This window comes from Myxocyprinus asiaticus, chromosome 3, assembly GCF_019703515.2.
Source record: "Myxocyprinus asiaticus isolate MX2 ecotype Aquarium Trade chromosome 3, UBuf_Myxa_2, whole genome shotgun sequence".
NCBI classification, from domain to species: domain Eukaryota; kingdom Metazoa; phylum Chordata; class Actinopteri; order Cypriniformes; family Catostomidae; genus Myxocyprinus; species Myxocyprinus asiaticus.
In genome coordinates, this window is record NC_059346.1 from 14,655,934 (window position 1) to 14,671,377 (window position 15,444).

A 15,444-nucleotide genomic window follows, 5' to 3' on the forward strand; every position below is an offset into this window, starting at 1 on the left:
TTATGCAAGGATGTGGTTTTAATTAGATTTTAAAAAGACTACACATAACTATGATCAAGTCAAATAAATTCACTTTCACTGAGGTCAAGTCTTCTGACAAAACAAAACCAAAAAATAAAAACTGGAACCTTTGGTTAAAATAGCATCTCCAGATATTATCCAGTTGCTGTGAAACATTGCTGCTGCTATGGTAACAGCTGTGACAAAACTGAAATGTATGACATCGTTAGAGAACTAATGTTGTTTTTCAGTGTTTTCCATAACAGTGGTTCTCAGCGGGGTCAGAGAATTTCAGAGAAAGAGACACAGGCAATTAAAAATAAAAAAATAAATAATTTAAATAAATTTTCATAGATTTCTAAACAGTTTGTACAATTATAGCCTTTGATTATATAGGAAATTAAAAAATTAAAAACCGACAATACTCCATTACATTACATAAATAGAACACATTTTCGGGTGAAAACACATTGATTTTGCTACGTTTGTGCCTCTTATCCACTGGAACATCATTTCCTCCAATGAAAGCTGAGACCTTTGAAAAGTATAGTTCCGCAAACTTTGGAAAACAATGACGTTAGGGAGCAGAAAACAGAGTTTTAAACTGAATATGTATTAGTGTGGACGGTCATTTCAGCAATAAATATCTTGAAGAATTGAACCAGGAACATATACATATTTTTATATTTACTGTTTACATTTAACCACTAAACAGAGTGGCTCCATCATTTCTTTACATTTTATGTTAAACAATAGTTCAAATACAAGTATTTTCTTTTCTTTTTTTTTTCATAAAACACAGCCAAAGTAAAAATTACAGCAATGCGGTCAATGTCAGATATTTGGTTAAAGAGAATGCAGAGGTTAGAAACGTATTTTGGTACAATTAAAACTTTCGTTTGGATAAAGGAACACATACACAACCATTACACATGTCCTTTAAGTGCATGTGTAGTAAAAATCAAGCAGAATCAAATTATTATTAGTAAAAGATACAAAACAAGTTGCAAACAAGTTTTGATTTTCAGAACACCGTTCTTCTAAAGAAAGGCAAAAGCATTTAAACAATCATCAGCCAAAGATAACAGCAGTACAAACAATGACAGACTAAAAAACCTCCCTTCAGAAATCTTGAGAGTCTTCAGCAGCCTGGACCCTAATTGTCCCCCAAAGGAAAGCAAAACCAAACACTGCAGAGATGCAGGATCCAGTACGAGAGAAGAAAGGTCCAATGAGGAGACAGAGTTGTCTAATGGGAGGCAACAGTGATCCACTGGGAGAGCAAAAGATAAGGTTGGAAGTTTGCTCATTTGTAAACAAGAGATCACACAGTGTAGTCCAGCTCTGCATTCATCCTGGTGTACATTTCATAAATGGCATCAGTAGTAGCTGTAAAGTTTACTAGGAACTGCCGCACTTTATCCAAGCATTCTTCCTCCTTAACCTCTCGCCCTTTAGATAGAGCTTTGAGGAAGTCTGATCTGTATGGAGCTGCATACAGTGCTGCCTAAAAGAACAAAGACAGAACAACATCAATAGTTTTTTTTTCCAACCATGTAGTGTCATGAGAAATGTCTAAATTTCACTGCTTGGAAAATTAACAATAGTGCTTCAAAAGATATTTAAACAGAAATATTCAACACTAACCTTTTTCCAAATTTAAATATTTTTATTTTTTTTAAAGAAGCTTACTGTAAAGAGTTTCTGGACAAACCAGCCATGATACTTTTTCAAAGCCATTTCATAAGCTTTGGTGATGTTGACTTTGATGAGGTTAGGGTTGTTTTCATCCTTTTCTCCATCCACTAGACTCTGGAGAAGAACCTGGATAAAGCGAAGCCCCCTAACAGAAAAATAAGGTCAACAGGATTAATTTAAACAGAGCTGTGCAAAGCTTAAAGGAATAGTTCACCCAAAATTAAAAAAATGTACTCACCCTCATGCCATCCCAGATGTGTATAACTTTCTTTCTTCTGCAGAACACAAAGATTTTTAGAAGAATGTCTCTGTAGCTCTGTAGGTCCATACAGTACAGTGAATAGTGACCAAAATTTGAAGCTCCAAAAAGCATATAAAGGCAGCATAAAGGTAATCCACAAAACTCCAGTGTTTTAATCCGTGTCTTCTGAAGCAATCTAATTGATTTTGGGTAAGAATACACCAAAAATAACTCCTTCATTATAAATCTTGACATCTGCAGTCTCCTTGGCAATCATAATTTCAAGTTTGATTACACTTCCTAGCGACATCTAGTGATCTGCACATGCGTCAAGCACCAGGAAGTGTAATTGAGCTCGAAATCATGATCGCCAAGGAGACTGCAGATGTCAAGATTTATAGTGAAAATTAGTTTGGTAATACTGGATCACTTCAGAAGTCATTGATTAAACTACTGGAGTCTTATGGATTACCTTTATGCTGTATTTATGGCTTTTTGGAGCTTCAAATTTTGGTCATCATTCACTTGCATTGCATTGACCTACAGAGCTGAAATATTCTTCTAAAAATCTTCGTTTGTGTTCTGCAGAACAAAAAAGTCATACACATCTGGGATGGCATGAGGCTGAGTAAATTAGATAATTTTCATTTTGGGTGGGAACTGTTGCTTTAAAGGAATATTTGTCCCATATTTGACATCAACGATGACAAATGCCACTGATTTTTGCGTGTCTTATAATTGATCACTAAGTGCCATATTTACAGTAGATGAACAAAAATGAGATTTGAGAGCTATGGAGGGGGGAACATTTTCAGTGAATACCACTTAAATTTAAGTTGTATGGCTTCAGAAGACTTGGAATATAGTGCACAAGTCATATGGACTTCCTGGAGTTTTTTTTTTTTTTGTCTTTGTTGGAGTTTAAGGGCCCCAGTTCCCATTCACTGTCATTTTAAGAACAAAAGAAGCTTGGAAATTCTATTTCTATTGCAAAAAAATCTATTATGTTTCTCAGAATGAAAGAAAATCACATGGGTTCAGAATTATACGGTATGAAGGTGAGTAAATAATGACAGAATTTTCATTTTTGGGTGAACAATTCCTTTAAGTGTAGCACATTTTAATTTTATGAACTAAAAAAATATATCTTTCAGTTGCAGACACTGTTTTGAAGCTCATGTATTTAGTTATAAAAACTCTTTTTTTATCTGTTTTATCTGGAATTATTCTTCGCCTAAATTAGTCAAAATGTAACTTCACTTTCAAATCCTTTCATAACTGTCTACTTCACTTCTTAAAAAAAAAAAAAAAGAAAGAAAGAAAAAGGCAGGCCCAGGCTTGCCTTTTTAGCCACATGAGGGCAAGTGTTGCTCCTACTTTTGGCCACTCAGCTCCATGCATCTCCTTCTCTGCTTCCAAAATCTGCTGCAGGGTTTTAAACCGGGTGGGGTTACTGTCATACACAGCCTTGATTTTCTGTGAGAAACATCAGATGGGTGGGTGGAGTTCTGGTTGTAAATGTTATATAGTTTGATGCTTATCTTTAACCATCTATGTTTTATGGGCTGAACTTACAGTTATGTTACCGGCAATATCAGCCTTGATGGGGGAGAATACTGCAGAACCAAGGCAATCTATGCAGAGATTAGAAGAACAGGTGGGTAAGATTTGCACATAAATAAGATCATCCATTCAACATAGGCAAATCTGCATGTATTTGAAATCTCCCATGAAAGGGTTGCCACGCAACCTACTGTATAACATGAAAAGTAGGTTATTATATCATGCACCTCCCATGTGCACTACCCATGTGCAAAAGAATTTAACATTCTTTTGCAGGAGCTGTGAAGTAATCCTCTTTTAACATACAAGAATCTTAAAGGAATGTGGCAGATACATGGTAAAAGTACAGCCATTTCTGCTCCCAAGAACTCGGGAGTGAACTCTGACATTACCACCTTAAAAAAAGAACTCTGAATAATTAAGCATGGTTAGAGAGCATGACAGATTTCTGAAAGCACCCATGCGGTTCATTAAAGTTTCAGTACCTCCCATTATCACACTGAGACCGAATGAACTGCAGGTCTGATAATGAAATAAACACCTTTGGAAATGAAAACACCACACCTCCAATGTTTCCATTCCTAACTAATTACTGTATATTCTTTGACAAATGCTGGATTAGGGTTCTTGTTTTGCTATGGAATGGTTACTAGGGCAGAGTATTGATACAGATTTCATTATTCGATTCGATTCCAATTCACAAGCTCTCGATTTGATTCGATTATGATTTCAATTCGATATCGATTCATATGGGTATATTTTAGGTATAATGTCCCATTTGCTTGCATATAAAATAAATTCTCTCCCAGCTTATGCTGTTAATTATACAGCAGACCTTCTAACTAGGTACAATATGAAAATGTAAATTTTACTAATTATATTTTATTAGTTTTACATCATTTTGGTCACATTTGAGCACATTTTAACAAATGTATTTAATCAGTAAATATGATATTATATTGCATATACTGTATTATATTGTGTTACATGTTTATTGTTTAATTGCATCATTTGTACTATTTACAAATATTTACACTGATTTGTTGAGCATATGCAAAAACCGGTACTTTCTCTTTAAGAAAACCAGCATTTCTGCAAAGAGCGTCTGTAAATGGGCAGATGTTAACGAGAGACTCAAAGGGCTTTATCTCATATGTGCTATGCCTGATTAGAATTAAATGTTAATTTATTTAATTTTTTAATCTGACTGTAAAGAACAGAAAGGGACTGTAACGAGTTCAATGAAATGAGGAAGCGGGAGAAGGCAATTCCAACTCAGGAATGTCACTTTTTATTCAACACAAAATAAAACATGTTCACATCAAGCATAACAGTGAAGCTTCAAATTCACTCAAACAACAGATGGTAGCGGCCAACACACAAATAGCTTTGGGTGTCTGTCTCACTCTTTCCCCACACTCTGAGGTCTGGCCCCGTTTATTTCCCCCCTCTCTCACTGCGAACACAGAAACAAGCAATTATCAGCAATTCATCTCAGGTGAGAACCCTTACCGCTTACTCTTTTCCCAGACGAACGCTCGACCACACCCTTGCCTCTACATACCCCCACCGCCCGACTCAGGCCGGGGAACCATCCGGACTGCCCACCCCACCCCCTTTCTGGAGAGGAAGTCTGCGACAGCCATCTGTGCCCCCGGCCTGTGGACCACCTCGAACTTAAATGGCTGGAGTGCCAGATACCAATGGGTGATCCAGCCATTGGCATCCTACATGCGGTGGAACCACTGGAGTGGGGCATGGTCCGAACAGATGGTGAATGCTCGTCCCAACAAATAGTAGTGAGAGTGAGGACTGCCCACTTGATGGCCAAGCACTCATTCTCTATGGTGCTGTACTTAGTCTCTCTCATAGACAGCTTCAGACTAATGTACAGCACTGGGCACTGAGGACCCTGTCCATTAGATGCTGAAACATAGCCGGTGCCCCAAACTACCCAAAAGGAAGGGTCACAAACTGGTGTAAATCAAACGGTGTGGAGAAGGCCGTTTTTTAACGGGACATCGGCATTAAGGGGATCTGCCAATATCCCTTTGTCATATCCAGTTTTGAATAAAAGTGAGTCACGCCCAACTGATCTAGCAGTTCGTCAATACGAGGAATTGGATACACATCAAATTTCAACACCACGTTGACTTTCCTATAATCCACACAGAACCAGTCCGAGCCATCTCATCTCACCAGAACCACAGGGCTGGCCCAGTTTCTGTTGAATTCTTCTATTACCTTCATATCGAGCATGGCCTTTAATTCTTCCTATACTACCTGTTTCTTGTGTTCAGGTAGGCATTAGGGATGACTATGTACCACTACCCTGGGGGTTGTCTTGATGTGGTGTTCTATGAGATTAGTGTGGCCGGGGAGATGCGAGAACACGTCACAAAAATCCTTTTGCAACCTGGCCACCTCCATACGTTGCGAAGGCGAGAGGTGGTCTACACAAGGGACCGGGGTGAACTGATTGGCTTTTAAATTCACCTCCAGTCCAAGCTGCTCCCTCTCCGAAACTACCATTGCCAAGGATATGGGGACTGCCTCTTTCCATGGTTTTAGGAGGTTGAGTTGGTAAATCTGACATGCCCCGCCCCTATCCGTACGCATTACCTCATAGTCGACTTCCCCAACTCGCTGTGTGACCTCAAAGGGCCCTTGCCACTTCGCAAGTAATTTTGAGCTCGATGTGGTCAGCAATATAAGTACTTTTTCTCCCTGTGCAAACTTCCGTAGCCGAGCTCCTCGTTATAAAGTCGGGACTGACGTTCTTGTGCCTGTAGCAAATTCTCCTGTGATAGTCGCCCCAGTGTGTAGAAATTTGCTCTCAGGTCAAGAACGTATTGAATTTAATTTTTGTTCTGTGAAGGTCCCTCCTCCCAATTTTCCTTCATGATGTCTAACACGCCACGGGCCTTACGCCCATATAACAATTCACATGGGGAAAACCCCACGGAGGCTTGCGGGACCTCTCGCACTGCAAATAACGGGTTTGAGCCACTTATCCCAGTTCCGAGCTTCTTCGTGCACGAACTTACAAATCATATTTTTTAAGGTCTGATTAAATCGTTCGACCAAGCCATCAGTTTGTGGATGGTACACGCTTGTCTGAATCTATTTAACCCCCAGTAATTCGTACAGCTCGCATAGTGTACGTGACACAAAAGCAGTGCCCTGATCAGTGAAGATTTCTTTCGGAATCCCCATTCAGTTAATTCTGAAGAGTGCCTCCACAACACTACAAAACTTTCATTTTGTCACCATTTCAATTGCTTTTGAAACACTACATGCCTGAGATGTACGGACTGGCATGGCCCGACGAGGTCCATGCCAATCCATTCGAAGGGGACCCCAACCAACGGGAGGGGGCGCAATGGCGCTTTTGGAGTGGCCGGTGGATTCACCAGCTGACATTCACGGCATGCCGCACACCACCGGCGAACATCCCCGTGAAACGGGCCATGAGACGGCTTAGTGTTTTCCCCTGTCCCAAGTCAGCTTATGATGAGCCGCCTGGAATAACATTTCCCGGTGGCTCTTTGGTACCAACAACAGTGTTGTATTTTCCTTTGTCACAGCGTCCTAGTGTTGGGCCTGGTGGATGCTGGCAAGGGACATGAAGACTTCCTACAGTGGGGATGACTTCATGGCAGCGTATCCTTCTTCCTCTTCTCCCTGGTTTCGGCACCTGTTTAACAGGTTCAATGAAATGAGGAAGCAGGAGACAGCGTTTCCAACTCAGGAATGTCACTTTTTATTCAACACAAAATAAAACACGTTTGCATCAAGCATAACGGTGAAGCTTCAATTTCACTCAAATAACAGACGGCAGCGGCCAACACACAAACAGCTTCGGGTGTCTGTCTCACTCTCCCCCCACACCCTGAGGTCTGGCCCCTTTTAATTTCCCTTGTCTCTCACTGCGAACACAGAAACAAGCAATTACCAGCAATTCATCTCAGGTGAGAACCCTTACCACTTACTCTCTTCCCAGATGAATGCTCAACCAAGGTTGCATGGATCTCGTCTTTGGACACACGGAACAACTTTTACTCTCAACACGCAGTGAAAGGATCTCGCTGCTGAATACTCCACTACTATACTGCACAATTACTGGTCAGTGAAATCTAAACTATAAATATAAATTTTAGTCGTATAGCGTGAAATTTGGTTGCAAATGCGAGTGATTTCCTCTCATTATAGTGGAGGGCTACGCATAGAGTAAAAGATTGATCTTGGGATTTAAGACTCGATATCGTTCAAATGAAGATCATGATGCATCGGGAAATCAATATTTTTACCCACCCCTAATGGTTACTGTGATCAAACTACAGCCATTTCATTGCCTAGACTAGAAAAGGCCTTAGAAAGTAATATACAGCACATGTTTCTCAAGTGAGAGTATATCTCCAAGCACAGTATATTTTCTGCTGTCTGGGGTACAAACTGACGTAGCCCACAGGAAACACCTGGTTCATCACTGTACCCAGACTTTAAAAAAAGAATTGTTGAGCAAACTTAAAAATTCAACCCAACATAATGCAGTAAGATTTTTGAGTTCTTCGTAATTGTTCTCAGTAACATTGCTTTGTTTAGTCAATGTGAATTTGTTTGTTCACTAAATGCAGAAATTCTTGTTGAGAGAAATACTAATTCCTTGTTCAGCCAACTATCATTTCTCAATACAAAAACTTTCATTTTGTCACCATTTCAATTGCTTTTACATAAAGTTAACTGCAGTCTTTGCCTCTGAAGAGAGGAATGTCTTGCAAGTCAAAACAGTACGTACAATTGTTTGACATACTGTAGACACACAATAGACCTCAACCGTTAACACACAAACCTAAAAAAACGTTAGCAATCAACAAATCTCATTAAGTTAAAAGATGAGCTCCTTACATCACCACACAACAACTGACTTATAAAGGCAACAAAAAACAACAATAACAGCATAAATAAAGTCAGCAAAAAATAAGCCTATAACAACAACTGCATAATTTACTCATGTTGCAATGCATGCTGGGAACTTGCAGATCAGCAACATTGTTCAATTTGAAATTGTTCGTTCAAACAACTCTGTTAGGCTAGTTGGGACAACATTTGGGGGAAATTGTTGGTCTAACATGGGTTTTTATGTAGATGCAAAGAATTCACATTTCGTAGTATCTGTGACTCAAAAAATCCCATTAGCAGAATAAAATTTAATATTTATTTTTTCACAAATTAAGCTAACTTATTAATTTGAACCATTATCCTGTTAGCAAAGTAGCATCTCTAATTACAGTGGACTCCAAACAAGTTCCTAAACTCAGGCTTTTTCACTGTGGATGAATGAATGCATTACAGTTTCCCCAAAAAATACACACATTTCATTCTGTTCACATGTCTAACAATGCCACCCCTCCCTGCTGCTCTTTCTGGTGTTTGTACTTCACACAGGTCTTTCAATGTGAACTCTAAACAACTCTAATTGTCTTTCTGCAGGAGTAAGAGATATCCACACAACCCATTTAATCACATTATGACATCGCACAATCATGCAGATATGACCAATCACAATCTGACATTATACAATATTACAGGCTTTATCTAGTGCATTTGTGGTTAAATCCACTTGTTCTTGTTCAGCTTAGTTTAGTTCAGCTTTTTAAACTTATCGGTTATACTCAGTCAGCCACAGCGAGAAAATGACACTTTTCAGGGAGAGCTGAAAAACAAAATAGAAGAGAACATTGAGAGCTAATCGGAACACTTTAGGCTTGGCGTTTCAAGTGGCAAATTCATTTCAAATGCGTTTTTCATATTAATAGCAAATGAGGCTTTGAACAAAGATGTTCTGATATTCCGTTCCACCAGTGAATAGACCAGGGCAACTCAACACCATGCTAATCAATTTTCTCAACTTAAAATTGAGGACAGCAGATTAAATTATGCATGCAATAGGTTTGTGGTCTCCTTTGTGAAAAGAAATTTGATCCAAAAAAAGATTAGTTCTCATACCACACAATGGCTTCTGCTTGACAGCTAGGCTTGGTCAGACTTTACTATCAACTTCTGCAGAGCACTTTAGATTTTGATCAGGAGTGGAAAATCTCACCCCTGATCAAGGAGTTGGAAAATCCCTGAAAATCAGATGAGAGTAAGGCTTTCATTATAGAAGTAATGCTGGTTTCTGTAATAAAAATTTATTATCATGTAATAGAAACACAATAACATTCCCATTCTTTAAAGTCTCTATGAAAGGATCAGCATACCTGCATTTCATTATTACTTTGATGACATCATTTTCGATTCATTGTGAAAATGAAACATTCTTAAATGGCCAATGAGGAGTATGAATACAAACAATAAACATTTTACAATAGCTATTTAACATATTGTAACAGCTGTTTTATAAACAACTTTTTGTCATATCCAAGCCACTTAAATGTTGTCGAATGTTTCAACCAGTTACTGATAGAATGGGAGGACGTGTACGAATAAAATGAAAGTGTCACTAAAATAAATTTTAAAACTGCTAAATATGTTGCCCTAAAGAAAATGTGAAAACCCAGCACATCAGGCCGTGTCAGGACAGCTCAGAGTGCACGCTCAAATCAGAGCTCTCAAACTTTGAGAGATGACGGAAGGACCTACCGAAGAAAGGAGGAAGATGAGACACCGCCTCAAGAAACGGACGGGTTTCCACTTGTTTGTCGGCTGGAAGTTGCCGGAACTGGTGCTCCATTAAAAGAGCCATGATTGCTTGAAGTTTGCCAAAGTTACTTTTTTGCCTACAACGTAAGACGAGGACAACAAAGCAGAAATAAAGACAGGAACCCGGAACTCTACAGGACAGACAGCTCATTCACTATTCTAGTTCTTCTGCTACTAAAGGCGCTGAACAGCTGGACGGCCCCCTGTACCGCCCCTTTATGCAAATATATGCATACTCATCACGGAAACATTCAACAAGTGGGTGCGGAAGAGCCAATCACATCACTGGAGGCGGGGCCAGAACTGTTAAAGTTTACAATTTACACACTGTTTATGACTCAAACTGAAGATGCGTTATCTCATAAAAACTCTGCCATCAAGTTTGATTTGCAGCTACGAACACATACTGTTTTTGATTTTCATAATAAACAAAGACAAGGAGTATATTATAATTTGCATTATTATACTAGCTAAATTCTTTATACACAAAGCTACATTTATGAAGACTGTTTTCAATATTTTTTTTTGGATGAAGTGCAATCGTTTTTTAGTTAATTGAGATATAAGAAGAATGCCACTAAATTATTTAATTTAGTAGAAAGCATTGGACTGGCCTAAATTTGGTTTACAAAAAGTATGTATTTTATTAATACAGTCTTACTAGTCAGAGTATCAAAGTCACGTAGTCAAAGACACATTTTGTGACAAATAATTAGGTTATCATTTTTTTTTTTTTTACCAAATTTGCCTATTTATTCCCCAATAGGTAGATTTAAAAAAATAAAAAATAAAAAATAAACATTTCTCTCTATAAAAAAAAATACATTTATAAAAAATTTAAATTAACATAGCCATCAAAATATTTTGTTTTTGCTGTACAGCATCAGACCACCACATTGTTTCAGAAAACTCCATAAAAATATATTCAAAATAGTGAAATAAATTAAATAAAATTTTCTATAAGTGGCATTTTAAACATTATTACATGTGATTATATTTATTATTAATGATTAATACTGTAAAAAGTGATGTGTTTGTATAACTTATAGAAGAGAAGTTTGCATTGCTTTTTTATTAAATTGAATTAATCTAATACTTCTTTTTTTAAAACCCCTCCAATGAAAATCATGTTTTTAACCTTGTTTACATGTCCATATTGAGTTTTTTATATGCTAGTAGACATACCATGAGTGAAATCAGCAGTCAACGCCATGGCTGAGCATTTTAGCCTTTGAACTGCAGTCTACCAAAGACAGTCTCAAAAACATGGATTCAGACAGCCAGGGTTTCATACATCACAAACCTAAGGAACCAATCCCATCAACATGTGGTTGGGGCTTTCTATACCAATAGAATACCCTACAGCAAAGCAAGGGGTGTCAGGAGAAGTCAGGTGTAGCTATATATTGGTATTTTGCAAGACATGTTCTGTTTTAGGATGCAAAGATGTGGAAGGACAAATGGGGAGCCTTCACGTATTACCAAAGGATCTGAAAATCTGAGATAATGGGTGCAGTTTATTTGGAAAAATCGTAGTCCCAGCAAAACTTCCAGAGAAAACTTGGGTTTGCAGTAGTCATTTTCCAGAAAACTGTTTTGAAAGATGAGATGAAACTAAACTTATTTTGAAGCCCAACGCGGTTCCATCAATTTACGCTGGAGACACAGCAAGCCCGAGCTGCAGGCAAGCCGTGCAGGGGTGAGTGGAGATGGAGGTGGGGGCTAATTTGCATATTCATAGGTCCGCGCATACTAAATAAGGCAAAGGTGTAGAGTTATATCTAAACCATTTTAAGGCATGAAGGGATTATTTTCATGGGGGGGGGGGACTTTTAAATATGTAATTTTGATTAACAAAGAGTTTTTAGGGGTTAAACCAGTGACTGGAGAGGGACTTTTAGTAAACTAACTGAACTTAAAATGGCAACTGCCATGACTTTTACATGTTAGCTGAACATATTAATTTAACATGTTTATCAAATAAATTTTTAAATGTAGTAACTTTAAGAAGATTAAACTCTATCAATTTACAGTAGTCCGATGAAAATTGCTTCCTTTATTTACATGATTTTAAACTGTTCAATATTCTGAGCATTTGTACATTTCTATAAACATATATTTCATGGAAAGCAATGTTCTTGCTGACTTCAAACAATAATATCAAATTTTTACTTATCACATGAAAACTTATGAGAAAAAAAACAACATATTAACACGACTAGGGTAAAAATCAGCAAATTGATCAATTTATTAGAGAAACAAACTCTTCCTGTTATCGCAAAACAATAAGTTACCTACCGTGACAACAAAATCAGCAACAACAATTTAAATAAAACCATGCAAATGGCCAAACAATGCAACCATATTATTTATGCCCCCAGTGCATGCTAGGAAGAGGGTAAATGGGGCTGAACCATATAAACATTTTTTGTAGACCAGTTTAAACTCAAATAAATGAATTAATCCAACTCCGTGCTATGTGTTCCTGCAAGTTGCCAAGCCAAAAAAAAAATGAAAGTACAACAATCAATTAAATCTTTCAATGTTTATTTTTTTCTTCCAGCACTGTTTACTTGATATAATAATAAATTTAAAAAAATTACAGTATAATGTTTCTGGAAATACCCCATTTCCCATTTGTTATGCATATGATAATATGATTACAAGTTTCATGTTAAAAAACAGTCATATGAATTTATTTGAATTCCATTCCACTTTAATTCTACTTCCTTAAATTCAAATTCGAATTGCAATTCTACATCCTTTTTGCTACCTCAATTCAAATTCAGTCCAAATTCAGGAATTTAATTGGAATTGAATCGGCATTCTTCATTCTGAATGGTGCACAATCCTGCTGCTGGGGTGCGTTTCCTGTACAACGACGTAAATTGCTGTTGAACCACCATAGTTATGCATCGCTAGAGAAACTAACTAGCTTGTCACTACTGTTTCCCGAAACCCTAGTAACTATGCGCACATCCATTATTTGAACCACGTTGGTTCAACAATGTGGCATCATTAATGATGTTACGCAGGGGGTGGAGTAATAACTTATGCATCGAATGGATATAAAATTATAACAGCTCATTTACATGGTCAGAAAGCCGTTTATTGTGAGACTGCTGCTTAAGACATGAGATAGTCGTTTACGTTTATATGCACTTTGTAAGTGGCGTACTCTTTACTACAGAGTTTACAAGCGGTTTAGTCAGTAAGCAGCTCCACAGAAATGTTATTTCCCCACGATGCTGCTGTTAATAATGAACATGGCATCTGAGGACTACTTCGCTATTTTCTGTTCTCCGTTGTTTCGCTTTATTTTCACATTTCCTCTGTTGCTCATGTGTTTGTTTTCACTGTTGTAAATCTGATCTTTTTAAGATGTTTAGACGATCTAAAGGTGAAAAGATTAAAAGATCTAAAACAGACATCTCAGAGATGTACTTGTGCTATCTGGGGGTCTTCTCTTGTTATGTATTATCTTTAGGCAGATAAAAAAGTTAAACCATATACTACAGGGCTGATAAATAATCTATATGTATTTTTTCCTTCCACTTAAGAATCACTTCTTACTTCTGTTTTATTATAAAGTGAATAGAATAATCAAAGGGCAGCTCGGGTTTAAATCTCTGCTGAAAGTTTAGGGGCCTCATCCTGTTAATAATTAAAACGTCCTTTACCCTGTTACTGACATTAGACGTTTAAGCGATTATCTGGTGACCATTAAACATTCACCCGCAATGTTTTATTCATTCACAGGTAGGGCTTGACCTACAATGACCCAGAAAGTAATTTCATTCTCTCTTTATTAATACTGCCACTAGAATCCCCTCTTTAATTCACACCAGCTGACTGGCTGCTCATTTTTAATCAATATTTAATCTTTAAAAGGGGATTGTTAGCCAGTGATGTCACCTTCTATGCATGTCTTGATCAAATGCGGATTAAAAGTCAGATAAAATCAGACTTGTGAATATTATGTAAGGGTTAGCATGCCTGCAATATTTGTACATTTTGTGTCATAATTTTCAATTCATTTTAACACTGAAACTTTTTAAATGGCCACTGGGGGAGAGAGGAGTATGGATAAAAAAACATGAAGTATTGTAGGCTACAATAGCTATTTTATATTAAAACTAACATTAATCATAGGTGTATTTGACTGTTTCTGTAATAAGTTTATAATGTAAAGAAACCACTTTAGCATTCTATTTTGTAGAGATCATGTGAAAGCATTTAATTTTTACTTTCATTATTTTCCGATTCATCTGGAATAGTCTTATATTACACTCTTGTTTGAGTTGTATAGAAATTGAATTTTGTATTGAATATTGAATATCTCAGTATTGTAGTAATTGGTGAGTGTTTCACGTGCTTCAGAACCCACAAGTAACATTGAAGAAAGTCTCTTTGCTCTGTCAATTCTGAACTCAGTAACCCCCATTTTGCAAACGGCAAAAATTATGCCTTCAGAGGGCACTTCAAAGGGAGAACAGTCATGATAGCCATGCTGCAAGGTCGTTTCAAAGAGAATTTACAATTAATAATGTTAAAAGTGAGTTCTGAATTATTGTTATCTTTGGCCTCCACACCTTTCAGCTCTCCAAAGCTCTCACAGTGGATGGTAAAGCCTTCAAAGGGAACAGGGCAGAGGGATGACCATTTCTGAATGAAATGCATTAGCTGAAGACCTAGCCAAAGACTATTTAGCCCCAGATGGAGCACTTGTATTAAAATGAATGGGAGAAATTGGAACACTCAATGAACAAATTCCAGGCGAAAGTGTTCATCCGTATGCCCTATTCACTCCGAAGGACAGAGCTCTTGAGGTGGGCACTCTGAAGGGAGCATGTAATTACTGTATGAATGTACCCTTCACTAACAGTCTTGTGGAAGGGCCCTTTGTGAAATGTTTTTATTTCTTACTTTTGTTTGGAACGACCTTTTGAGTGGCGTCCCCTTTTTAAAGTGCCCTTCAAGGGCGCAAAAACGGCCAATATGGCGGATGTAGAACAGGAAGTCCCACAGCTCTGTTAGCTCCTGCTGGTAAATTTAGGAACCACACCCTCTGGTGCTTAAGAGCACATTTCCCCATTGATGGCCAATCAAAAACAACCATTTACTTTGACGATTTATTTATTTATTTATTTTTTTTTGCAAGAAATATTTTGAAATACTTTTTTTTCTTCCGGCGACCTTTTGTTTGTTTTTTTTGCCAGGCTCTGAAATGTAGGCTA

At 37.6% G+C, this 15,444-nt stretch overlaps 1 protein-coding gene across 2 annotated transcripts; it reads right to left on the minus strand.

Moving 5' to 3' along the window:
- On the minus strand, nt 1-10,648 carry LOC127418823 (glycolipid transfer protein-like). Of its 2 annotated transcripts, none has more exons than XM_051659676.1 (5): nt 10,148-10,618; nt 3,515-3,573; nt 3,282-3,415; nt 1,693-1,843; nt 1-1,507 (listed from the first exon to the last, which is right to left on the minus strand). In XM_051659676.1, exons 1-5 carry the CDS (start codon nt 10,356-10,358, stop codon nt 1,325-1,327), a joined length of 738 nt encoding a protein of 245 aa, XP_051515636.1. In that variant the 5' UTR covers nt 10,359-10,618; the 3' UTR covers nt 1-1,324. The 2 variants fall into 2 exon arrangements, with proteins under 2 accessions (XP_051515636.1, XP_051515644.1); XM_051659684.1 differs by having other exon boundaries at nt 1,370-1,507; nt 1,715-1,843; nt 10,148-10,648.
- Nucleotides 10,649-15,444: the final 4,796 nt, after the last annotated feature.

Coding starts and splice junctions, on each gene's coding strand:
- LOC127418823 (XM_051659676.1), bottom strand. CDS start 10,358: ATGAGCTGTCTGTCCTGTAGAGTTCCGGGTTCCTGTCTTTATTTCTGC. Junction 3,574..10,147: donor TCATCTTCCTCCTTTCTTCG/GTAGGTCCTTCC, acceptor ATCTCTGCATAG/ATTGCCTTGGTTCTGCAGTA. Junction 1,844..3,281: donor GCCCTCATGTGGCTAAAAAG/GCAAGCCTGGGC, acceptor TTTTTCTGTTAG/GGGGCTTCGCTTTATCCAGG.